This window comes from Rhinichthys klamathensis, unplaced genomic scaffold (genome assembly GCF_029890125.1).
Source record: "Rhinichthys klamathensis goyatoka isolate OS25496 unplaced genomic scaffold, OSU_Roscu_1.1 h1tg000230l_1, whole genome shotgun sequence".
Classification (NCBI taxonomy): Eukaryota; Metazoa; Chordata; class Actinopteri; order Cypriniformes; family Leuciscidae; genus Rhinichthys; species Rhinichthys klamathensis.
The window spans coordinates 1,076,112-1,104,060 of record NW_026606754.1 but is presented as its reverse complement, the minus strand read 5'-3'; the positions used below and the strand labels follow the sequence as shown (position 1 = coordinate 1,104,060).

Genomic DNA, 27,949 nt, shown 5'->3' with positions numbered 1-27,949 from the left:
TTAAATGGCCCTGGGATAAAAAGAAATTGGCCGCTTTAATGGGGTTTAATGGGGACATTTTTGTCCTTAACGTCCAAACTTGAGTGTAACTATTTTGTCTACCCAGTGATTTATGAAAGGAGGGTGAAATAAGAAAATTTCAATAAAATTTGATGCAGTTGGCATTACCACATATTTTAAAAAAACTGAAAGAGACAAACATGTCCTCAAGGAAACACAAGGGTTAATTTGGCTCTAAATGTTACATTAAGTGTGATTGATCAATGAGACCCTTTGATTAGTGTTATTATTGAAGAATAATTTGTAAAACTGTATTAATCTAGAAGCAGAAGCAGATTTAACTGTGATTTTCTGCTGTAATAAACAGTTTAACTGGTAAGATCCTCAGAGGAGTTGTGCAGCGATTACCTAAGAATAGAAAGACAGTTTCTGTGAAGGATGTCCTGAATGTGAGTAAATGTCTGTTAGTTACAGGATCAGAGAATGACACTGTCTTTCTGTCATAGTCCAGCTGAACTCTCACACGCTGGAGCTTCTGTTTAACAGTAAAGACAGTCTCGGGTTGCTCTGGGGATTTTGAGAAGTATTTGCGGTTTATGTAACACACACTCCAGACATTAGAGTTAAAGAACACATCTCCCTTCCTTTGGTTTGATGCTGTGGTTAATCCAAGACTCCAGTATGTATTGTCTCCAACCTCCACATCCCAGCAGTGTGTTCCTGAGTTAAAGCCCTCAGATACCAGGACACATGGATACAAGTCAATCCTCTCTGGATTATCAGGAAGTGTTTTACCTTCATCACTGAGCGACACACTGGTCAGATCAGCAGAGAGTGTGAGATAAGGATTTGCTGTGTTTGGATCCAGAGTCAGCGGAGCTGCAAAGAGAATAACATCAGATTAGAGGATGAGATATGATGTATTAGAAATGTAAATGTAAAAAACAAAGCCTTTGTTGAAAGTGATTATAAATCATAACAATGGTCTCTCAGCAGAGGTGGAAAGAGTAATAAAATATTCTACTCAAGTAAAAGTGAAAAGGTTACCGAGTCACTTTTTTACAGCGGGGGTGTGGGGGACTCTCGTGCAGGGTTTCACAGTGTGATAATCTCAGAAAATATCACGGTTTGCGCTATTAATCAATTATTAAATACATAAATAAAAAGTATTATCAAATTATGTTTATTATTATTATCATCAGTTAAAATGACCTTTTTTTTGGGGGGGGGGGGGGGGGGTTGAACAAATGCTTTTATTAAAACAAACTTGAAACCATTTGTTTGTTTTATTACAATTTCAATAAAACATGTCCAATCAACTAAATTTAATAATTGATAATAAATTACATTAACAACTTATTTTTAACATTAATAATTTATAAAAAATGATCCTATGAAAATGTATTTTATTCAGAAAATTAATGTTTCTTTTTATGATTAAATACAAATATATTATCAAAAACAGTGGTAAACAAATGAAAATTTAATTTTTTGTCCTTTTATTTTCATCTGCAAAACAGATTTACTAAATTAAACCATGGACAAAAAATATATTCTTTAAATATTTTTACATATATTATTATTGTTGTTGTTATCATTATTATCTTGAGAGTTTTTATTATCTTTTCTAGGCCTACAATAGAAATATATTTCTGTAATTTCTCCTAAACTTATTTTGACGGGTTGTAGTGAAGACCTGTTTCTGTCACGATGCGTGTGGGAATAATTCTGTGGATTCCAGTGCAGAGCGAAAGAAGTGTTTAATGAAGACAAAAACATAAAATAAACAAACCAAAACTACATGAGGCAAGGCAAGGCAAAGCAAGGCAAGGCAAGGCAAGCACGGCGCAAGCACAAACACAACGTAACAAATACAACGAACGAGCACAGGACAGCAAACACAGGAAGACTAAATAGGGAGGCAAACAAGGAGGGCAACGAGACAGACAGGTGGAGCAAATAAACCAATAATCAGATAACAAGAGGGAGGGGTCAAACAATGACGAGAGCACATGGCTCAACATAACAAACACCCATGTGCAACACAAGACCGGACAGACATGTGACATAACCCCCTCCCTACGGAGCGGCTACCAGACGCTCCATCAGGCCAAGGCGGGACCGGAAGGAAACATCAGGGTGGGACGGGAGGGACAGACCACGGGGGAAACGGGAGGGACAGACCACGGGGGAAACGGGAGGGACAGACCACGGGGGAAACGGGAGGGACAGACCAGGGAAAAACAGAGTTCATCGGGCGGCCAGGGCTTTACAGAGTTCATCGGGCGGCCAGGGCTGCGAAGACCCCTCGGGCGGCCAGGGCGGCGAAGACCCCTCGGGCGGCCAGGGCGCCGAAGACCCCTCGGGCGGCCAGGGCGCCGAAGACCCCTCGGGCGGACAGGGCGGCGAAGACCCCTCGGGCGGCCAGGGCGGAGACGCCCCCTCGGGCGGAGACGCCCCCTCGGGCGGCCAGGGCGGAGACGACCCCTCGGGCGGAGACGACCCCTCGGGCGGCCAGGGCGGAGACGACCCCTCGGGCGGCCAGGGCGGAGACGACCCCTCGGGCGGCCAGGGCGGAGATGACAACTCGGGCGGCCAGGGCGGAGATGACCACTCGGGCGACCACGGCACAGGAACAGAAACCGGCTCAGGGGCAGACACCGGCTCAGGGGCAGACAGGGGCAGACACCGGCACAGGGGCAGACACCGGCTCAGGGGCAGACACCGGCTCAGGGGCAGACACCGGCTCAGGGGCAGACACCGGCTCAGGGGCAGACACCGGCTCAGGGGCAGACACCGGCTCAGGGGCAGACACCGGCTCAGGGGCAGACACCGGCTCAGGGGCAGACACTGGCACTGGCTCCGGCTCTGGAGCAGACACTGGCACTGGCTCCGGCTCTGGAACAGACACTGGCACTGGCTCCGGCTCCGGCTCTGGAACAGACACTGGCACTGGCACTGGCTCAGGAACAGGCTCTGGCTCAGGAACAGCCACCAGAACAGCAACGGCCACTAGGACAGACACAAACACAGAAACAAACATTGGCTCCGGCTCAGGAACAGCAGACACTGGCTCCGGCTCAGGAACAGCAGACACTGGCTCCGGCTCAGGAACAGCAGACACTGGCTCCGGCTCAGGAACAGCAGACACTGGCTCCGGCTCAGGAACAGCAGACACTGGCTCCGGCTCAGGAACAGCAGACACTGGCTCCGGCTCAGGAACAGCAGACACTGGCTCCGGCTCAGGAACAGCAGACACTGGCTCCGGCTCAGGAACAGCAGACACTGGCTCCGGCTCAGGAACAGCAGACACTGGCTCCGGCTCAGGAACAGCAGACACTGGCTCCGGCTCAGGAACAGCAGACACTGGCTCAGGAACAGCAGACACTGGCTCCGGCTCCGGAACAACAGACACTGGCTCCGGCTCTGGAACAGCAGACACTGGCCCCGACTCTGGAACCGACTCTGGCTCTGACTCGGAAACAGCAGATACAGACATATCCAGGATCCGCGCCAGACGTTCCAAATAGTCCGTAAGTGCCTTGGCGGCCACACAAATTGGCATTTCCGGATCTGTCTCAGACTGGGCAGACTGGACGTGCTCAGTCTCTGACTGGGCAGACAGAGTGTGTACTGTCTCTCGCTGGGTCGACGTGACGTGAACAGTCTCTGGCTTGGCAGACGTGACGTGAACCGTCTCTCGCTGGGCAGACGTGACGTGAACAGTCTCTCGCTGGGCAGACAGGACGTGTACAGTCTCTGGCTGATCAGACGTGACGTGAACCGCCTCTCGCTGGGCAGACGTGACGTGAACAGTCTCTCGCTGGGCAGACGGAACGTGAAAAGTCTCTGACTGGGCAGACGGATTATGTCTCCTTCTCCTTCTCCCTCCCTTTTGACGGATCTTTGCAGACTCGAAGTTGGTTAAAACCATAGACGGATTCCCAACGCTGGACGGATCCGATGACGAAGATCCCATTCCAGGAGAGACCGGTGAGGAAGACTCCGCTGCCCTTCTCTCCTCATTCCTCTGGGCACACAGGGAGAAATATTTAAAGAGAGAAATTCCATTCTCCCTCTCAGCCGGACAGAGTTCGCTCCGCGGAATCCACATGTGGCTCGTTCGTTCTGTCACGATGCGTGTGGGAATAATTCTGTGGATTCCAGTGCAGAGCGAAAGAAGTGTTTAATGAAGACAAAAACATAAAATAAACAAACCAAAACTACATGAGGCAAGGCAAGCACGGCGCAAGCACAAACACAACGTAACAAATACAACGAACGAGCATAGGACAGCAAACACAGGAAGACTAAATAGGGAGGCAAACAAGAAGGGTAACGAGACAGACAGGTGGAGCAAATAAACCAATAATCAGATAACAAGAGGGAGGGGTCAAACAATGACGAGAGCACATGGCTCAACATAACAAACACCCATGTGCAACACAAGACCGGACAGACATGTGACAGTTTCAGAGTGTATTTGACAATGGTTATCCTCAAATATGATGAAAATGCTCATAAGGCGTTCTCTCAGAGCAGCCCTGGAAATGTTCATGTATTAATGTCCTCATATTGTTTGTGAGACGCTGAAACACCATGAGCGCGTGGCGTACAGTAGATGAAGCGGCACAGCTCATTCACACAGAGACACGCAGAACAAGCAGATTATATATTTACATAGCAGCCTTTGTGCTTTAATATTCATAGACATTGGATTTATTGCACAGCTCTACTTTAGATTTATTTATTCATCCATTTTCATGACTTGATTCTGGAATTCGCTCTGAATCACGGAAGTCACACAGCCTTTAGTTATAAACGGGACATGGTCATTACTGGGATTTGGTAATAATTCAACTTGGATTTTTGTTTTTTTATACTATATATATAAATCACTTTCTAAATAGCCCACATCATTAGGCACATATTAAATCTCCCAAAAAAAAATCATAGTTTTCCACCTCAGGCATTTAAGAGCTTTTATTAATTTGGGGGACATTGTAACATGACCATATGACAGCTTAAAATGCTATCTGATCTGATCAAAAACATATACAAGACAAACTAAAATATTTTCTCAATAAAATACAACTTTTTATTAACTTTTTCATATAAAATAATGGGATTTTTTAATAATTAAAAATAAAATAATTTTTGAGTTTGACAACAAACACGCATGTCTTCTGCTAGTTAGCGAAGCATTAAAGAATCATTAAATAACATATTGGAGATGAAAATAATATCAGATTTGTCTAATTTAAAATAAACGGCAACAATAGAGATGAAAAATGAACATAAGAAAGACATTTACTTTTGCTATGGTTAAATAATTGATATCTTTCAAAGATTTCTAAATTTTGGTGCAGTTTTTTCTATATAGTGTTGATATGGCAACTATAAATACACTAAGTTTCGTCACGCTAGCATGTGTGGACGTATTTAAAACAAGTGTGTTACAACGAGCCCGCGTTAGGTTGTGCCCCGCTCTCCCCTACTTTTCAAAAAATTAAAAATAGACAAATTGTGTCTGTGGTCTCTTTATTTTTATAAAAAAATATAATAAATTAAGATCTTTAACTAAAACCACAATTGTATTGTGTTAGTCCTTAAAGGAACACGCCGACTTTTTTGTTACTTTAGCTTATGTCACAGGTCTGGGGGGCCAAGCCAGACTGCACCCACCCCTCAAACCCAGGACCACCTTGAGGAGCGTACCAGAGACCAGACAGACAAGTAGAATTAAAATGAACAATCTTTATTGACTAAAAAGAGGAATTAAAAAGTCTTGACGTGGATTTTGTATCTCTTCCCAGGAAGGGGAACCCAACTTTGGACCCTGGGAAGCAAAGGGTCCACCCCACCGATCCGTACCACGGCAACCACCGAGGAGGAGGGATTCAACCGCCGTTCCAGCAAGCAGGTAAGTATCTTGGTAAGTAAACCTTCTTGGGCGTGATACAAGCGGACAGATGTCTGAACAGACCTGGACCAGGACTGAAGACTTAGGAGGGGACTCTTCCACCGAACAGGTGAGTGGCAGGTAACGTATATCTCCTCAGGGCAGGGCGGACTCCCGTGTCGTCGCTGGACAGCAGGTAAGGGGTCCCTCGTGTCTCTTTTTCCTTCACCGGGGTTCAGTCGTTAGCGGAGGTATCCTCTATTCCAGAGACAGAGACAGTTTTTACAAGCTCACTTCCCTTAACAATGGGGCAAGGACTTACGGCTGGGGCGGATGGCTGTACTGACGCGACGTGGCCAGGGCGGGCCTCTGCTTCAGACAGGCATCACACGAGAAGGCAGTAACAGAGGAATCGTCTATTCAAACAGACAGAGCAATTTATACAGGTGCAGGCACACGCCTCTGCAAGATGGAGAATCGGGCTTAGGGCTAGACTGTGTGGCTCCAAGCAGGCAGCCCTGAGGCCAGGGTGTGTCCCTCCTTCAGGCAGGCATCACCCAAGAAGACAGTAGCAGAAGAATCATCTATTTAAACAGACAGAGCAATTTATACAGGTGCAGGCACACTCCTCTGTAAGATGGAGAATCGGGCTTACGGCTAGACTGTGTGGTTCTAAGCGGACAGCGCTGAGGCTAGGGTGGATCCCTCCTTCTGACGGGCATCACACAAGAAGGGAGTAGCAGAGGAATCTTCTATTTAAATAGACAGGACAAGTTATACGGGAGAAACAAGCTTCTCTTCAGTATCGGAGCGGGGGCTTATGGCCCGAGCGGGACATGCACATTCAACCCGGAGGCTTTATTCAGCAAACACTGGGCAAGAATATGAACTGAAGAATACTGGCAGTTAAATATACATATACATCCACACACTGCAACTTCACGTCAAATCCAATACTGTGTGACACTTCAATTCGGGCACTGCATATCCACTCTCACTCTCAGTGCAATAAGGCCAGCACTCACCCAATGATCAATCCTTCCACTGTTACGCTGAATCAGCACTACGGAGATGAAGAGAGGCAGATGACTTCTCGCAGCATGGAAAACAGCATCTTCGATACTCTCTCACACTCAGACGAAGATATCAGGATTTCAATGATGACTCAGTTCACACTCTTAAGTGACAGTTACACTCGTAATCAATACACTTCACCATTCCGTATTCAACTCAGTGCAAGGCATGCATTCACACAGATCCAATGTTTCATTACTTAACTTCCTCTCAGGAATGATGGCGCTCTCCAGTCTTGACTGTATCTCCACAATTCTCCCACTTCCCATCCAGTTCACGTTTCCAGCTTGTATTCACTAGGGATGCACCGAATCCAGGATTCGGTTTCGGATTCGGCCGAATATTGGGCTTTTTAACAGGGTTTGGTTTCTGCCGAACCTTAGAATTTTTTTCCACCGAACCCAAGGCTTGCACTACGCGCGCTACGTCGATGTCACGCTGCCGTTGATTACGGGAAGGTGTTTACCTTAGGCTTGTTCAGCTTGAACCGGCGCTGCACAGACCGATTGGTGAATGACATCAGAGTATAGAATCAGTATGACATCAGAGCGAATAGAGAGCAGACGGCTCCTTATGCTTTTGAAATGCTCTCGCGGTACTTTGATGTCATAAACCGATCGGTCTGTACAGCGCCAGTTCAAGTCAAACAAGCCTGTAGTGTTACGCGTTGTGTCAGGAAGAAAACAGACTCACGGAGGCGACTGGCATCTCACAACTCGCACTTTATTCCCCAATCGAACTCGTGTAACTGTCTGTCACACGTTCTATCGTCCACAGCGTTACTTAACAAAATAAGATAAAAATGAGCATCAAACAGAAATAACTTGCACACATGGGGTGTTCTAGGCGCACGGCACATACAATACAGACTGCAGACAGTTCAATAGGGAGCGCAGCTCTTAAAGGGGACACATCTTATTTCCACTCGTTACAGTAGGTGGACCATTCGAATGCAGTAGGCTGTGAGAAAGTGAAAATGGAACTTTTGAGCAGAAAAAGTGTTGTTTGGCAGTACTTTCAGTCAAAAGAAGGCAATTCAAGACAAGTCGAGTTACATGTTCAATTTGCAATGCCATTTTGTCTCATGGTGGCAAGGACTCTAAACAATATACATCATCGCCGCTGTTAAAATGCATGCTTATTCTTTTTTTTTTTTTTTTTTTTTACAGTTAAAATAAAATAAAATGAAAAATCCACGTTGTTTACTTCATTAATGTGTTTACTTTGTTAATGGACTGAGGATGAGAGTAGGATTCGGTATTCGGTTTCGGATTCGGCAGAATCCTAACCATTGGATTCGGTATTCGGCCGAACCCCACAAATCTGGATTCGGTGCATCCCTAGTTTTCACACACATCACCGTTGCACCCTTAATCCTGCCAAATCCTCACAGCCCTCTCCAAGATCCCAGCGAATTCAAGCTACTGCCAAAGAACCGATTTCTCCCGGGGGAGTACTACACCCAATTCCCTCTTCCTTTTCCTTTTCCTTTTAACTGTTTCCTCCAGCCCCGGAGCCCTATCGCTGAACCTCACACCAATCGCCCGCAACTGATACCGTTTTTCTCATCAGCTGCCGCTGTCATGGAAACCAACAACAAGCGGAACCGGCTCGATGTTTCACTGTTATTGTTCCGGAGGGAACACACTTCCAGCGGACATTGGTTCCGCTTCTTTTTGTCACTTGTGACATACCCCCCTGCCAAACCGTTCTAGTCCCTAGAACGGGGCTCGGCAACCCAGTCTCCATACCGCGCTGGGGGCTGGCCTCGGTTATCCCGCTGAGACCGTCTCGGCGGTGAGGCAGGATCTACCTGGCGCGGCTCTGCGCCCAGTCCCCTTGGGACCACTGCCCAACCTAGCAGGAAGGGCATCGGCGGCGTCTCGACCGGGGGATTGTTGTCTGTTGGTTTCGGATAATTTGGACACGGACGGATCAAGTTTCGATGTAGCACTCGCTCTGGGCCAGCTCTTCTTTCTGGACGAATAGCGTATACCGGCTGGTCTGGGTGCGGCTGTCATTGAACCACGTATGGTTGGGACTCCCATCGGTCGCTCAGCTTTCCCTTCCCTTGGCGACGATTGACCCGTACCAGCACTCTTTCTCCTGGTAGTAATGGTGCTTCTCGAGCTGTTCGGTCATACAGCCTCTTATTCTTCACTGCTGCTTGATTTATCCGGTCCGAGACCTGTTCGTAAGCGTTGTGAAGGCGCTGGTGATGTCCTGCCACCCACTCTGTCAAGCTGCCCCCCGCCTCCGCTGGAGTTGCTCCTAAGAGCAGATCGATAGGCAGTCTCACGTGCCTCCCGAACATCAGGTAGGTTGAGGCATACCCGGTGGTGCTATGCACGCTGTTGTTGTACGCCTGGACCAGCATCGGAAGCTTGTCCACCCAGTGGCCCTGCTGCTCTCCTTCCAGGGTCCCCAGGAGACCTAGCAGTGTCTGATTCAGCCTTTCGCACCCCCCATTCCCTTGGGGGTGATATGGGGTGGTGTGGGTCTTCTTACATCCGTACAGCCGGCACAGTTGGTGGATCACCCGAGACTCGAAGTTGGGCCCTTGATCGGCGTGGAATATTTCAGGACACCCGAATGGCTGAATGACATACTTCCATAAGGCATTGGCGGTGGTAGTGGCAGTCTGATCCAGGGTTGGAATGGCCCAGGCGTACTTCATGAACAGGTCAGTTACTACAAGGATGTTCTGTATCTGATCCATCGGTCGTCCCAGCGTCAAATAGTCCATGGCTACAATGTGCAGTGGGGGCTTAGCCCGAATCGGCACCAATGGGACCCGTACCTCCTTCCTTGCCTTAAAGAGCATGCAGCGTGGGCACCCTTGAAGGTAAGTCCTCGTGGTTCCCTCCATCCCAGGCCAGTAGAAGTACCGTCTTAGCAGAGACAACGTCCTTTCTTGCCCTTGATGTCCCAGTTTGCAATGATATGCCTGCAACAGGGAATGACATTGCCCTTCGGGGACTACTACCTGGCAGACCTCATCGCCCTGAGTCGGATCTTGGAGGGACCTACAAATCACCCCTTCTTTCAGGAAGAGCCTCTCTTTCTGTCCCAGCAGCCCCCGCACCACCCGTGTCTGGGCGCGGCGTTCCTCGCCTTCGGGCCAAGCTTCTCCACTCAGCCAAGTTTGTACCAGCTTCAAATCTTCGTCCTCCTCCTGCCACATCCTCCAACACTGTGGGTCCCATCCCCAAGTTGCAGGGGGTTCGACTGGTAGTTGGCCCGGTGCCTCCACAATGCCCACCATCAGTCCCTCCTCCCGCCCCTCATTTAATGCTGATGTTTGCCCCATGGATCGCACTTCAGGAAGTCTGGACAGTACGTCGGCGTTGGTATGCTCTTTCCCCGGCCGATACTGAAGCTGGTAGTCGTAGTTGGCCAACTGTGCCACCCACCTCTGCTCAACCGCCCCCAACTTGGCGGTCTACAGATGCACCAGGGGATTATTGTCAGTCACAACGAGCATCTTTGCTTCCCACAGATAGTCCTTAAACTTCTCACTCATCGCCCATTTCATTGCCAGCAATTCGAGCTTAATGGAACTGTAGTTTGCATCGTTTTTCTCAGCCGGATGTAAGCTTCGACTGGCATACGCGATGACTCTCTCTTTGCCCTGCTGCTTCTGAGCCAGTACAGCTCCCAGACCCAGATTGCTGGCATCGGTGTATAAGATGAAGGGTTGAGTGAAGTCGGCATAGTCTAGAATCGGGGATTGCAGTAATTCCTGCTTGAGCTGCTGGAAGGCAACTTCGTAGGCTGAATCCCACTGGACTGAAGGAGATCCCCGGCCCCGGGACCGTTCAGTGCCCCCTAACAGCTGGTTTATGGGCTTGGCGATGTGGGAGAAGCCTTTTATGAACCTCCTGTGGTATCCTACGAAGCCCAAGTAGGATCTGACCTGGCGTACGGTCTTGGGCGCTGTCCACCCCTGGACGACTGATACCTTCTCTGGGTCAACCGCAATCCCTGCAGCACTCACGATATGACCCAAGAACTTCACCTCCTTCCGGAAGAGCTGGCATTTTTACGGCTGGAGCTTCAGCCCATATTTCTCCAGGGAGTAAAAAGACTTGTTCGAGATGCTGAAGGTGGGACTCGAAATCTGGAGAGTAAACAATCACGTCGTCCAGGTATACTAGGGTGGACTCCATCCGCTGGCCGCCCAAGCAACGCTGCATCAACCGTTGGAATGTGGCTGGAGCGTTGCACAGGCCGAACGGCATCCGGTCCCACTCATAGAGCCCAAAGGGGGTAGTGAACACCGTCATTTCCCTGTCCCGCTCATCCACCTCCACCTGCCAATATCCACTGGCCAGATCAAGAGTAGAATACCAGGCCGCTTGTGTCAGGCTCGTGAGGGAGTCCTCCACTCGGGGCATCTCTTTTAGTCACCAGATTTAACTTCCGGTAGTCCACACAGAACCGCCAGGAGCCGGTCTTCTTCCGTACTAAGACAATGGGGGCGGCCCAGGGACTACTGCTCTCCCGTATGATTCCCTTATCCAGCATCCCCCGCAGGAGGGTGCGGACCTCGGAGTACAAGGTAGGGGGTACAGGCCGGTAGCGCTCTCTACTGGGTGCGGCATCTCCAGTTGGGATCTGATGTTTGACTGCATCCGTGCGACCGTAGTCTTAGTCATGGGTGGAAAACAAGTGCTGCCATCTCAACAAAAAGCCTTGAAGCTGTTTAGTCTGACCTCCTTCTAGACCTTCTCCCCACAGTGACTCTCCCTCAAGATGGGCCGGAACTCTCTCTCCGGTCTCCTCTACGTACGGATCTGTCTGTGCCAGGGCCACTTCCACTACTGTCGAACTCACCCGGCTGAATTTGACTTCTCCTGGTTCTCGCACTTGCTGTACCCTCACCGAGGTAACTCGGGCTAAACGCTGGTGACGATATAAGTGGACAGGGAAGGGGTTCGTGTTCCTGACTTTTATGAAGACCCAGCCTCTCCGTGTGGACGCCAATCCCCGGGCGACCTCCACCTTGGAACAATCTGAATGGGGTTCCACCAAGACCCACTCCTCTGAGCGATAGAGTCGGGAAGGCAGCCTGGCCCAGACCACGGCCTCACTCCGAGCTGGAATTTCCAGAGCATAGCGACAAGCCACTCTCCTGGTGCTCTCACGGTTCCCCTGCGACTCAGCCAGGCAGACCCGACGACAATCGGCTTCCACACGACTCCACTCTCGGCCCTCCGAGGTCGATACTGCTCGACTTGGTCCATTCCGGAATATCTCCTCCCAGCACTCCGAAACGACATTCATGCCCAGCAGCATGCGGTGTGACCCCAGGCATGTATCCCGTACAATCACCACTCCCTTCTGAGGCACAACAATCCCATGTATCTCCAGGTCGGTTACTAGATATCCTACGTACGGGATGTCGAGTCCGTTGGCTCCCCGCAAGGTCAGCCATGGGGCTTCTGTCATGGGCCGGCCCTGGGCACCAAACAACTCCCAAGACAAACTTTCCGAGAAGAGAGTGACTTGCGATCCCGTATCCAGGAGGCATTGTACTTTCTGGCCATTTACCTGGACCATCACCACGGGGCAACGCCCCACCAGACTCTCTTGGGAAGTCCCAGACGAACATGGGTCCAACGAGGGGGTCCCGACCACTTGACCCACAGTGGCCGGTGACACTAAAAACCCCCTTGTGAGGCACGGCGAAGGCACCACTGGCGAAGGTAGTGTCCTGGCTCTCCGCAACCATTGCAGATGGGGCGCCCCTGCTCATCCCACTGGAATCGGGACCCGGCTGGTCGGAGTGGACGTTGTGCTGGAGGTCGATTCCCCTCTGAATAGGCCCGCTCCCTCGGCAAGGACAAGGAATGGAGGTGTTCTCGGCGAAGTTCTTCCATAAAGGATTTTGTCAGTGAGGACATTTGTTCACGAACATCCCTCTTCAGTTCTTCACGGAAGGCCTGCTTCCAATCAGGCATGACGGGGGACAGAGGTCTACTAACAGCATTCGCGGCCATGCAGTGGGGAGGAACTATACTCTCGGTATGGTCTTGCTCAAGTGCTAAGGCTTCCCTCCGAAGGTCTTCAAAAGTGAGGTCGGGCTCTCGTCGGAGCTGTATCCGCAAATTTTGACGCACGGGACCCTCCAGCAATCCCAGTAAGAACTGATCTCGCAGCAGGACCTCCTCACCTCCCAGGCCATGATCCTGTCTCTTCTTCAACCTGGAGAACTGCTCCCTCAGCTGCAGTGCAAATGCCCGGATATTTTGTCGCGGTCCCTGCTTGCAATTAAAGAACTGTGTTCGCAGCACAGCAACCGGGGTGGTGTCTCCATATTGCTCCGTGAGGAAATCAAAGATGGCCCGAACCGTGGTTCTCGTTGCTTCCGGTGCTGCTTGGACTTCTCTTCTCGCTTCTCCCTCCAGTGAATTTAAAACGAACTGCACTCCTTGGGGGGCACTTAAACCTTGGTGTCCTACCAGGTATTCAACCTGGGTCTTCCATGCCGACAAACTCACTTCCGATCCTGGGCCTCCATACTTCTGGGACCATTGGGCTCCCTTGAAGATTGGCATAACTGGCTGCCGCACCACAGGTGCTTCTTCGTCCGCCATCTAGGTCACTGGCCGCTCAACTCAAGGTGGTACCCTGCCGGCTACACCAAATCTGTCACAGGTCGGGGGGGCCAAGCCAGACTGCACCCACCCCTCAAACCCAGGACCACCTTGAGGAGCGTACCAGAGACCAGACAGACAAGTAGAATTAAAATGAACAATCTTTATTGACTAAAAAGAGGAATTAAAAAGTCTTGACGTGGATTTTGTATCTCTTCCCAGGAAGGGGAACCCAACTTTGGACCCTGGGAAGCGAAGGGTCCACCCCACCGATCCGTACCACGGCAACCACCGAGGAGGAGGGATTCAACCGCCGTTCCAGCAAGCAGGTAAGTATCTTGGTAAGTAAACCTTCTTGGGCGTGATACAAGTGGACAGATGTCTGAACAGACCTGGACCAGGACTGAAGACTTAGGAGGGGACTCTTCCACCGAACAGGTGAGTGGCAGGTAACGTATATCTCCTCAGGGCAGGGCGCACTCCAGTGTCGTCGCTGGACAGCAGGTGCGGGGTCCCTCGTGTCTCTTTCTCCTTCAGCGGGGTTCAGTCGTTAGCGGAGGTATCCTCTATTCCAGAGACAGAGACAGTTTTTACAAGCTCACTTCCCTTAACAATGGGGCAGGGACTTACGGCTGGGGCGGATGGCTGTACTGACGCGACGTGGCCAGAGCGGGCCTCTGCTTCAGACAGGCATCACACGAGAAGGCAGTAACAGAGGAATCGTCTATTCAAACAGACAGAGCAATTTATACAGGTGCAGGCACACGCCTCTGCAAGATGGAGAATCGGGCTTACGGCTAGACTGTGTGGCTCCAAGCAGGCAGCGCTGAGGCCAGGGTGTGTCCCTCCTTCAGGCAGGCATCACCCAAGAAGACAGTAGCAGAAGAATCATCTATTTAAACAGACAGAGCAATTTATACAGGTGCAGGCACACTCCTCTGTAAGATGGAGAATCGGGCTTACGGCTAGACTGTGTGCCTCTAAGCGGACAGCGCTGAGGCTAGGGTGGATCCCTCCTTCAGACGGGCATCACACAAGAAGGCAGTAGCAGAGGAATCTTCTATTTAAATAGACAGGACAAGTTATACGGGACAAACACGCTTCTCTTCAGTATCGGAGCGGGGGCTTATGGCCCGAGCGGGACATGCACATTCAACCCGGAGGCTTTATTCAGCAAACACTGGGCAAGAATATGAACTGAAGAATACTGGCAGTTAAATATACATATACATCCACACACTGCAACTTCACGTCAAATCCAATACTGTGTGACACTTCAATTCGGGCACTGCATATCCACTCTCACTCTCAGTGCAATAAGGCCAGCACTCACCCAATGATCAATCCTTCCACTGTTACGCTGAATCAGCACTCCGGGATGAAGAGAGGCAGATGACTTCTCGCAGCATGGAAAACAGCGTCTTCGATACTCTCTCATACTCAGACGAAGATATCAGGATTTCAATGATGACTCAGTTCACACTCTTAAGTGACAGTTACACTCGTAATCAATACACTTCACCATTCCTTATTCAACTCAGTGCAAGGCATGCATTCACACAGATGTTTCATTATTTAACTTCCTCTCAGGAATGATGGCGCTCTCCAGTCTTGACTGTATCTCCACAATTCTCCCACTTCCCATCCAGTTCACGTTTCCAGCTTGTATTCACACACATCACCGTTGCACCCTTAATCCTGCCAAATCCTCACAGCCCTCTCCAAGATCCCAGCGAATTCAAGCTACTGCCAAAGAACCGATTTCTCCCGGGGGAGTACCACACCCAATTCCCTCTTCCTTTTCCTTTTAACTGTTTCCTCCAGCCCTGGAGCCCTATCGCTGAACCTCACACCAATCGCCCGCACCTGATACCGTTTTTCTCATCAGCTGCCGCTGTCATGGAAACCAACAACAAACGGAACCGGCTCGATGTTTCACTGTTATTGTTCCGGAGGGAACACACTTCCAGCGGACATTGGTTCCGCTTCTTTTTGTCACTTGTGACACTTATTCACCGTATCCCCCAGAGCAGGGGCGGACTTAACCATTAGGCAAAGGTCGGCAATTGCCTTGGGCCCCGAGCTACCTAGGGGCCCCCAAAATGCCCCATTAACCCCCTGGGGTCTGAGGTGTTTTCAGGGTCCTTGAGATGTTTTGGTATGCTCTGACATTTCTGCTTTTTTCAGTTGCTTATAAACATATTAATGGCACAGGTGAAATTACACTCTATATAGCACACACAGGGCTACCATAATATGTGAACAACATGTTAATACATGTTTGTATTGTTGAGAGAATATTGTTTATGCGTGGTTATTGAAAAAAATAAAAAATAAAGTTTCTAATATAAGGCCACAAATAACATACTAAATATCTGTCCACAAGACTTTTGACTAGTGGATGTTGTTGCCTAGAGTTTTTGCTTCAAATTGATCTGAAAATCATTCTGCCTAATCATTCACATAAAACAATAGATTGTTTTAAATTGTGAAAAACATTTTTTTGTTTGCAAAGGCAATATGCGGATGGGCGGAACGGCCCAACCCCCTCATGAATAATTAGGCAGTTCTCACCTGAGCAGACTGCATACTAATGAGCCTTTCATTCAGTGGTGTCACACAAGAAAGAATGCAAGGACAACATATATATATATAAATAAATAAATAAATATGTATACACACACACACACACACATATATATATATATATATATATATATACACTACCGTTCAAAAGTTTGGGGTCAGTGAGAATTTTATTTTTATTTTTTGGAGGAAAGAAATCAATACTTTTATTTATCAAGGAATAATTAATTTGATCGAAAGTGACAGTAAAGACATTTATAATGTTACAAAAGATTCTTACCCTAACCCTATTAATCAAAGAATCCAAAAAAAAAAAACTGTACAACTGACAGACCAACAACTGTTTCAACATTGATAATAATAATAAATGTTTCTTGAGCATCAAATCCTCATATTATACTGATTTGTGAAGGATCATTTGACACTGAAGACACTGACACTGGTGATGCTGAAAATTCAGCTTTGATCACAGGAATAAATTACACTTTACTATATATTCACACAGAAAACAGCTGATTTACACTGGAATAATATTTAATACTATAACTGATTTTTGTTGTATTTTTAATCAAATAAGCGCAGCCATGGTTAGCAGAAGAGAATTCTTTTAAAAGTATTTAAAATCGTACCGACCCCAAACTTTGAACGGTAGTGTGTATATATATACAAACAATCAAAATATAAATGAAAGCCAAAAGCACATTTTTAGTCACACCTTTTAGCCATCACATACCATTTTTAGCCATCCACCGCGGTCAAAATAAACCAGTCGCATTTCAAAGTTGTTCGCGAAACGACCGCCAGGTGGCGCAAAGGGACATTTAGCAAAACGTAAGTGGGGCTAATGTCTGTAGCCTAAGGATGAAATACTACAAGTTATGGTAATTTCCAAATAAGCCTACAACAAACATTTATAGCCTACTCCATAATTGTTGGTCAAACAGATAAGATATAATCTTTTAAAACTGTAAAAGGCTAAAGTATAGGCCTACACTCACAGGCTAAATGAAAAAATCGCTCATGTGAGAAACAGACGTTTGGGTATTTCTTAGTGAGAAAATTCATAGCCGAGCGATAGAACTTAGGGTTCATCATCAAGATGACACGGGTTCAATTCCCGCACAAACAAGGTCTGCTGTATTTTTTATATTTATTTAGATTTGTCTAGCTCTAAAACTCTGTTACACCATACAGTTTTTTTTTGCTTATATTTATAAAATACAATTATCATGCATTTCCATTTTACACTAAGGAAAAAAAATAGTATCCAACAGAACGACTTTGCATCTGTATAATAATAGGCTACCAATCGTAATTTCAAAAGCAGTTATGTAAAAAAATTAATTATATATAGCCTATATATATACTATATATATACTATATATATACTATATATATATATAGTATATATATACTATATATATACTATATATATATATAGTATATATATACTATATATATACTATATATATATATATATATATTTTTTTTTTCAGGGCTGCCAACTCTCACGCATTGAGCGTGAGAGTAGGCTACTCACGCAATTGACCCAAATCTCACGCTCTCACGCCACACCCCCGATTTCTCACGCTGAAGTGTCAACCCGGTCGGTCAAATTCCTAAAAGATATAGTTTATCTATAGATCTACCTGTTGAGCCACTCGTGATCGACTAGTTATACCGCAAATTAGTTAAAATATCCCGTAATCTATCTAGAGCGAGCGTGCATGCGAGACAGATATTGTGCTCCAAACCATGCGCGCGCATGGCAGAGAGGTCTGTTCCCTACAACCTAGAGTTTTTAAAAACATGGTTTTAAGTAAAGTGTGATTTGCCAGGGGGGACTAGGATTTCCTTCTGGTCTAAACATCCCTGCTTCTGCTGAATTATTTTAATCCCCCCCGTAATTTTTTGGTCATACAGATAAGAGTAGGCTTACATCGTTCAAAACTGTAAACTTGTATTCATATAGGCTTACGACAAAAACAGCATAGGCCTACAGAGGATCTACTCAAACATGCAATGTAAGCGCTTCCCAATGAGAAAATGACAAGACAAGGGTGAAAATCTCGCTCTATGTAGGCTAAATCGCCCTGAATTAAAATGTAAAAACAAATCAAATAATGTATTTGTCGAAATGTTGCGATATTGTTTCATTTAAGTTCATAATTATTCTATAAATGTTATTTAATTTAGCAGCATTACCACGAAGCACCGTGTTTCGATATTTATTTGAATAATACAAAATAAAATAAAAACTTAATTCACAAATTGCATGCCTTGTAAGGATCCAAAAATCCCTGTAGAATTTAATATTGAGTTGAACATTTTGTTCATGACAACAAATTAACATGCGTTTTTTCAGATTATATTTAGTTTTGCTTGGAAAAAGCTGGCCCAAACCAGTTTTATTTCATCAATTATTGAAATAATGAAATATTTAGTAATAAACTTTTATGACAGAAATATCACTAGGCTACATGTAACTTAAATCATTTAATTCCTTCATTATCAACACTGTCTAGAATAGCGATTTAAGTGTGAATTGCGACTTCTCTTTGTGTTAAGTCAGCCTCAGACTCCGATAGCCTGTGGGGGGTTGGAGGGACATTGCTGGACAAAGGTGTTAATGTTCCTCTTTCATATGGAGAGTGTCGGATAGCCAGCCTGATGAGCAGGCAAAATTATTGTAAGGATAAATCTGTGTCCAAATGTAGACCCCATATCTTATTAAATTATAAATATTGTAGTTTATTTATTGTAGCCTATTTAAAGTTTTTTTTCACACAAAATTTCAATTGAAGTTATTGTAAGGTGAATTCAACAAGGCATGCTGTGTCTTTGAAGCAACAATTAAAGGTTAAATAATTTTTTCGTGATTTGTATGGCTGACACGCAGCGACATATACAGTATTATCAGCTGTATGATGTGTTTTTACCCTGAAATGTTTAATTTCGAGAGAGACCCGGCGCGTGCAGCGAGGGAGACTAAATAAACTTGTTAAAAAGAGATCCAGCGCGAGAGAGGCAAAGAGAAACCCATGTTTTTAATTTAATTATGTTTCTTTGGACAATTTTCGTTTTGTAGGCCTACTGTTTTAATTGTTTAATTTAGCTGTAATTTCTTTGGCAATACAACAAGATGCAACCCTGTTTTAAATTAAAAAATTTAAACCTTGAAATGTTCGAACTTGGTTTCAAACTTAAGTAATTTTAGTGTTCTTTTACATTACACAATAATTTAGCAGACTAAAGACGAGCTTCTTCATTTTCATTTTCTGATGCAATCGATATAATCGATGCAAAGAATAAACCAGACTAAACGAACACTTTTCAGAGTCTATGATTGTAGCGCCTCTTAGCGGTAAAAGGCAGCAAATACACCACACATTTTACCGCCGCGGTGGAATGGCTGATGTGGGCATTGTCATGGCTTGGCTCGACATTTGCGTTTGAATAGCGTGCGTCCTCCGTGGGCGTGTCAGATTAACGCGTAATGAAGTGTAATGAGCTGGGGAAAAAAATACTGACAGCACTCTCTTTTCATACAGATTGCATAAACTGAGAATATTTGTTTTTTATATAAATTACTTCATTTAAAAGAAGAGAATTTAAGCTTCATAAAGAAAAACCTCTCGTGCCTGTGTGACAAGTAATCGCGGAGTTACAGTTAATCTTAGGACACGTTTCAGAATGGACTTCACTGACAGAGAGAACGCAGAACTCGCATCATGTTTGTTTTTCTTTATTTGGTGAAAAGCACAACACTTTGTTTTTATTGTGAGTATCCACAAAAAAAATAGAAACTTAACAGGATCTAATGATGTACAACACTTATATGTAAGATCAAAATTAACCGAGTATTTTGAGTCTCTTTTACACTGATAAGAAAAAAAGCGAGACAATCGCGCCGGCGCGATAGCCGACCCCAGGGGGTTAAATTATGCTTAAGTTGTTTTGGGTTTTTTTACTTTTCGCAAATTATATATTTCTAAAAAACATTGGCGAAAAAAGGCATCAAATCCTTAGTGTCGCAGACGGGAATGATTATAGGCGGAGAAGAGAATAGTTGGCGTGACGGGGCTGAGTTCAGACTGAGGGACATCACTTTATAATCTGTTTTTAATCAAAAATCTTGCTTTTTTCACAAGAAAGTAACACAAATAAACTTACAACATTGCCAACACGACACTGTGTACATTTTGTCACATATTTTCAAAGTACAAATTCAGTGAAGTACCAGAGAAGGGACCTGACAAAATGCTTAGTTTACAATAGAAATAAGACTCGATTAAAACAAATTATCTAATTAATTAGAGGCTTTGTAATTAATTAATTGAAATTAATCGCATTTTAATTGCATAAATATTTGACCTGAGAACAGTGAGAAGTAATTTTTTCACATGGATTTTTTGTATACCATTGAATAATGACTGAATACATAAGCTTAAGCAACAACATATTGTTTATTTTTGTTCAACCAAGTCCAGCAGACCAGTGCAATTTTTGCCATTAAGTGTAGCAATAGCTACACTAATAGCAATACCGAATTCCTTGTTGCATAGCTTGCACACAACCATGCTCTTATCGACGCTTCCATCCGTTGGTTTTTTATAACAAAATTTCCCATCCACAGGGCCAACCAAAAGCGATCTATGAAGCGCGATCTCGTCAGCTTCTTCATCATGAACGCTAGTTGGTGCTCCAGTATAATCGATCCGCCGAAACTCATCCAGTAAGAAATGTTCCGCGGTGCAAAAATAAGTGCAATTAAAATAATTTGTGTAAATTAACGCGTTAAAGTCTGTAATTAATTCATCTTAATTAACGCGTTAAAGTCCCGGCCCTAATATATGTATGTGTGTGTGTGTGTGCGTGTGTGTGCGTGTGTGTGCATGTATATACATACATACACACACACACATACATATATATATACACTCACCTAAAGGATTATTAGGAACACCTGTTCAATTTCTCATTAATGCAATTATCTAATCAACCAATCACATGGCAGTTGCTTCAATGCATTTAGGGGTGTGGTCCTGGTCAAGACAATCTCCTGAACTCCAAACTGAATGTCAGAATGGGAAAGAAAGGTGATTTAAGCAATGTTGAGCGTGGCATGGTTGTTGGTGCCAGGCGGGCCGTTCTGAGTATTTCACAATCTGCTCAGTTACTGGGATTTTCACGCACAACCATTTCTAGGGTTTACAAAGAATGGTGTGAAAAGGGAAAAACATCCAGTAAGCGGCAGTCCTGTGGGCGAAAATGCCTTGTTGATGCTAGAGGTCGGAGGAGAATGGGCCGACTGATTCAAGCTGATAGAAGAGCAACTTTGACTGAAATAACCACTCGTTACAACCGAGGTATGCAGCAAAGCATTTGTGAAGCCACAACACGCACAACCTTGAGGCGGATGGGCTACAACAGCAGAAGACCCCACCGGGTACCACTCATCTCCACTAAAAATAGGAAAAAGAGGCTACAATTTGCAAGAGCTCACCAAAATTGGACAGTTGAAGACTGGAAAAATGTTGCCTGGTCTGATGAGTCTCCATTTCTGTTGAGACATTCAGATGGTAGAGTCAGAATTTGGCGTAAACAGAATGAGAACATGGATCCATCATGTCTTGTTACCACTGTGCAGGCTAGTGGTGGTGGTGTAACGGTGTGGGGGATGTTTTCCTGGCACACTTTAGGCCCCTTAGTGCCAATTGGGCATCGTTTAAATGCCACGGCCTACCTGAGCATTGTTTCTGACCATGTCCATCCCTTTATGGCCACCATGTACCCATCCTCTGATGGCTACTTCCAGCAGGATAATGCACCATGTCACAAAGCTCGAATCATTTCAAATTGGTTTCTTGAACATGACAATGAGTTCACTGTACTAAAATGGCCCCCACAGTCACCAGATCTCAACCCAATAGAGCATCTTTGGGATGTGGTGGAACGGGAGCTTCGTGCCCTGGATGTGCATCCCACAAATCTCCATCAACTGCAAGATGCTATCCTATCAATATGGGCCAACATTTCTAAAGAATGCTTTCAGCACCTTGTTGAATCAATGCCACGTAGAATTAAGGCAGTTCTGAAGGCGAAAGGGGGTCAAACACAGTATTAGTATGGTGTTCCTAATAATCCTTTAGGTGAGTGTATATATTGTCCTTGCATTCTTTCTTGTGACACACCTGAATGAAACGCTCATTACTATGTGGGTCTTTGTCTTCTCAGGTGAGAACCACCTAATTATTCATGAGGGGGTTGGGCCACGCATATTGCCTTTCCAAACAAACAAATGTTTTTCACAATTTAAAACAATCTATTGTTTTATGTGAATGATTAGGCAGGATGATTTTCAGACCATTTTGAAGCAAAAACTCTAGGCGACAACATGCATTAGTCAAAAGTCTTGTGGACACATATTTAGTATGTGTTTTGTGGCCTTATTTCAGAAACTTAAATTTTTAGTTTTTTCAATAACAATGCATAAACAATATTCTCTCAAAAATACAAACTTGCTCACATACTGTTATGGTAGCCCTGTTTGTGCTAAATAGAGTGTAATTTCACTTGTGCCAGTAATATGTTTATAAGCAACTGATTCAAGCACAAATGTCAGGGCATGTCAAAACATCTCAAGGACCCCGAAACACCTTAGACCCCAGAGGGTTAAATATATTTATATCATCAAATGTTGATGTTGTGTGTGTTTATATCTGAACTATCTTCTGCATCTTCTGGTGTCAAATCTGCCGAGACTCACTGTGTTGGACAGTTTCCAGCATCTTCTTCCAGACTCTGAACGGCAGGTTACCCAGATAACGCCACACATGAATCAAAGCTCCAGAACTCATCCGTGGATCCGGCTGTGAGATCTGGACTCTGAGGAACATTCAGGAGTCAGAACTGCAGTGAGTTTGAGTTCAGATCCACTGAGAGAAGAGATACGAGCAGCTCACTTACCTTTCCATCGAGACTTTATAGTTCTGGAAAATATAGAGTTTGAAAACATTTTAATATCTTATCAAACACTCTCACTGTCAATGAGTCTCTCTATACAAGTTGTTTTCTGAACAGAGAATGAAGCCAGATTGATTTGTAACCTTTAGAAACGAGATGTCATTGTCTTTCATTATCTCCTCCATGTCTCTGATTGTGTGTGAAAGAGCTGAGATGTGTGTGTTCATCTCCTCCAGCTTCTCCTTCATCCTCTGCTTCTTCTGCTCCTCTTCCTCCCTCAGTGCAGTGATTGCAGCTTCTTCTTCGTCTCTGAGAAACTGATGAAGCTTCTCAAACTCTTCTTTAATCTGACGCTCTGTGTGCTCAGCTTGAGACTGAAATCAAATCACATTCACTTCAGTCAGCTCTGTATGAACACACACTCCACTAATGTCCATAATAAACTCTGTGTGTGAATGTTGAGTATTTAACTCTTTATATCCTCACCTCGATGTGTTCAATTGTTTCATCACACTTTTTCTTCATTTCTTCTCCATGTTTGAGCTTGTTTTGTAGAGATGTCAGTGCTGTTTTAAATTCCTCCTACAGGTTAAGGTGAAAATCTTATTTTAATTATTTAATTTGGAAAGATAAACATCAAGAAATCATGGTTTCACCAAACAAATGTGTTTTTTTGCCATGGCCAATTCTTAATTATAATATCCATGCAGGTGTATTTGTGGTTGTGCAAATACAGAAAGTGAAAGTATGTGTCACAGTTGTGTTCGGTTTAGTTTGTTTTCATTGGACTTGTCGTCATGTCACGTGTCATCATCATCATTAGATCATCTGTCTCACCTGTTACCTCGTTAGTGTCGTCAGGTGTTATGGCGTGCACTCCGTGCCAAAATCAAACATCCGAACGACCGACCGACCAATCGAGCGTCTATCCGAACGTCTATCCGAACGTCTTGTACTTTTGAGCGTCTTACCCATAGACTGTAAAAAAAGATGGACGACGCCCCTTCGCTCTCTTCCATTGGTCAGAAGTGAAGCCGCCAGTGTCCCAATATGGCGCTGACATCTTGGAACTTGAGTCTGCGCAGAAGCGATCTCGGGACCAGACCTGCGCAGTCGTGAGCAGGAAGTAAAGCCGCAAAATCAAGGCCCCGCCCCCACTCTCGCAAGAATCAATCGCAAGCACACGCTCCGGCATTTTTTTAAAATTAATTATAGAAATTTAGATATTAAATTTAAAGCTCCAATCTCCTCAGTCCTCCGAAGATCCCGAAAAAAAGTCTGTTGGTGCTTCAGTGACGACATCGCTCAGAGAATCTGTCAATCACAGCTGTCAATCATGACGTCACACCACCGCATCAAATAACTAACTAAAAACAAACTTATTTTAAAAACAAACACTTGAAATTACATCAGTGTGATAAAAACTAAAGTAAATGACAGAAACCATCTTTGGAAAAACGATATTTGAAGAGTAATTTAATTGTTTAGTTGGTCTCACGTGCTGTTGAATAACATGGGGAGGCGGGCTTTATGACCTATACTAGGACCCGTCACCGGGGGGCGATCGAGATGTTTTGGCTTCACTTTTCAGGGCTTGTGCGGCACGCTTGGTCTTACCGAGCGGGTGACCCACATGACGACCTGACGTGATGTCAGCGTCTTGAAATTAGCATTTTTTTAACCATGCAAGTGTACAATCTGGTGTGTAAAGACTATAAATGGACATGAAAGGCAATACATATAAATATTATACCCCTAAAACAACACTAAAACATTTTTCCTGAATCCTCTGCTTGTGAGGCTATGTGTTTTACTTTCAAAGAGCAGAAATAGCCTACTGCAGACTAGCCTATATACAGACATTCAATAGTCTTAATTTGACCAATATAATCATTTTAACTAGTTTTTATTAATTCTATTGCCTAAAACATTCCAAATTAATAAATGTAGCCTTTTATTTTAAAAAAAAAATCATAAATATTAGATCTATATCTTTGGAAATGTATATATATATATATATATATATATATATATATATATATATATATATATAAATGGATATATATATATATATATATATATATATAGAGAGAGAGAGAGAGAGAGAGAGAGAGAGAGAGAGAGAGAGAGAGAGAGAGTTTACAATATTCCTGACATTGTTCTTAACCCTCTGGAGAGGTTTTGATGGAACGTATTAAAAATAATTTAAAAAAAGAAATGTTTTTAAATATTTTTCCAATGAATGCAGTATTTCAGATTAATATAGAGACTAGGCCTTTTAAATCTAATTTTTTTAATCAGATAAGCGCCATCTGTTGAGAGAAAATAAAATAAAACATGTAATTTCATGGTGTTACCACTAGATGCCTGATTAGCTCTCTGGAGAGGCTTGTGAATTCTCTAGTAGTTTTTGGAAACATTACTTACTTTTAAGCCATGGATTTGAATTTTTTTATTTTTTTATTTTTTATTCTCAAATAATGCTTTTTGTCAAGGTTTATAAAAAAAATTGCATTTTGAATTGTACACGTTTTTGCATATTATTGCATATTTAAGCCCTCTGTTTGCTTTCTATCTTGCATAATTAGTGCAGTTGTTTAGAGATTTTAACTACACTGAGACTAGATAATCAGTGTCTTGTTTTAAACGTATAATGTGTACTTTGATTGGGAGTGCCATCATTCACGTGCATGTATTGTACAGTATGTCTGGTCTCCACATATTTCTGCTTGAAAAATGCGCGTTTCATTTCGTGCACGCGCATATGAATACACGATAACACACGCGACGTGGTTATGTTTTCCGAGCTGCAGTAAACAATAACCGTTGCACTTTGTCGTTTATCAAAAACAAACGTAATAAATAATTGTATTTTACTCTCACTTTTGTCAGGCACAAAGTGATGCAAGAGATGCACAGCCTGTCCAGCTAGGTTAACAAGACCGAAAAACATCAAACTTTGCTGACATCAAACTTAGAGAGGAGAGAACACAAGTTTACCTGATTGTTGTTCCCGCAATTCACTCTCATGTTTTTTTTTCTTCTTCCTCTTTTCGTGACCAGAAGGATAGTTTCGCTTCATTTTGTCATGGATGTTGTACACATTAATGGGCTCTATGCACGGCGGTATTTCCGGTGAAGGTCTAAGGATGCTGGATTACTTCCGCCGATCGTAGAGTCCAATGCTATACCGAGAATTTATATTGGTTTTTATACTCTATTGCTATACTAAAGAAACGTTAGTCCCAAAAACAGACAAAACAGACACCCATCATTTTGTTTATGCTTCTTTGTTTGTTATATTAAATAAACATAACTATATATAAAATTACATCTAAACGTATTAAAGTTTCGTTTCAAAGACGAGAGGACAGTAAATTTTGAAGACTCTGCCATAATCCCGTTTTCCTCGGTTTTCCTCCGCTTTAAATCTCCCCAACTGGAAACTGAAGAGCAGCCTTGCGTCAAACGCGGAACTTATGCGTGCATATAGCCTTGACGCGCAATGACACGAGATGGAGGCGGGGTCTTACGCACCGGTCGCGTGCAGAGCTGCAGCCACGTAAACAGTTGAGCTGAGTGCCCGAATGGAAGTGAATGAGGCTTTGCGAATTTTTTACATTTTTTTTTTTATTATTTATTTTTTTATCTAGGCCTACGTGAAATTCTGCATCCATTGTACGATTTTTTTATTTTTATTTTTTTCTCGGAAGGGCAACCTGAGTCGAGAAGGGCATATGGGCAGTTGCCCGGGCAACCTGAGCAACCCCCCTGTGCACGTCCCTGGACTTAAACTTCCAAAAACCTGTAGAGTAGTGGTCTGGGTTCAAACATTCCGATACGCAAAGTGACGGGAAAGAAACTGACTGGAAAGAAAGTGAGGCTTCATTTCTCGTTGATCACGTGTTTCTCTGAAAACAATACGCGCTCCGGCACGGAGCTTCATGAGAAATTGCGCTGCATACTCGACACGCGCTTTAAAACTTCAGTGTCAAATGTAACATCACTACTTTGGACTCCTCCCCCTCTTCTTCTGCCTGCACCACACCCTGACAGTGTGTTAGTATCTTTCACTTTTTGGTGTGTCTTAAATCACATATTATAATTGAAAAATATGAATAACCCACGTCATTTCTATTTTTTCAAAACATGTTTTGTGCCAATGCTGTTGCATTCAAGATTATTTAAACATCAAAGGGTCGAAGATTAGTGTAGAGTTTTATACCTGTAGTAAGTCAGAGAGGATTAGTCTAAGCAAAAATAAATATCTGTCTATTGTATACACAAATAATACTGTTTCTATGTTTAGCACTGTATTTAGCATATGAAATGAGAGATGTGTCTTACCTTGTAAGAGGAAAGCACTTCACTGATGGGTCTGAATGTGTGATTGGTGTGTTTCTCTGAGTCTCTGCACACTAAACACACAGGCTGTTTGTCCTCCAGACAGAAGAGTTTGAGTTTCTCACTGTGTAAACTGCAGATCTCCTCAGATCCTAATGAACGTTTCTCAGTTCTCTCCTTCAGGAACGACTCACACACTTTTTTTAACGTGAGATTACATGGAGGATCTTCTTTTGAGGATTTTCTCCTGCAGACAGGACACTTCTGAGTTTTCTTAGTTCTCCAGAACTGTTGTAGACACTCTTTACAGAAACTATGACTACAGGACAGAAGAACAGGAGCCTTGAAGATTTCGTAGCAAACAGGACAAGAAAGCTCTTCCACAGATTTTGAATCCATTTCCTCGTCTAGTAAAAGATCCAATTTTTCTTTCTGAACTTTGGTTTAAACAGTAAATAACTATTACAATCAAAATCTA

The 27,949-nt window shown here is 44.3% G+C and overlaps 1 protein-coding gene across 1 annotated transcript; it reads right to left on the bottom strand.

The window, feature by feature from the left end:
* Positions 1-184: 184 nt before the first annotated feature.
* Positions 185-27,870, bottom strand: LOC130099494 (E3 ubiquitin-protein ligase TRIM35-like). The gene is made up of 6 exons (XM_056265212.1): positions 27,475-27,870; positions 23,614-23,709; positions 23,271-23,501; positions 23,131-23,153; positions 22,931-23,049; positions 185-879 (listed from the first exon to the last, which is right to left on the bottom strand). Exons 1-6 carry the CDS (start codon positions 27,868-27,870, stop codon positions 338-340), a joined length of 1,407 nt encoding a protein of 468 aa, XP_056121187.1. The 3' UTR covers positions 185-337.
* Positions 27,871-27,949: the final 79 nt, after the last annotated feature.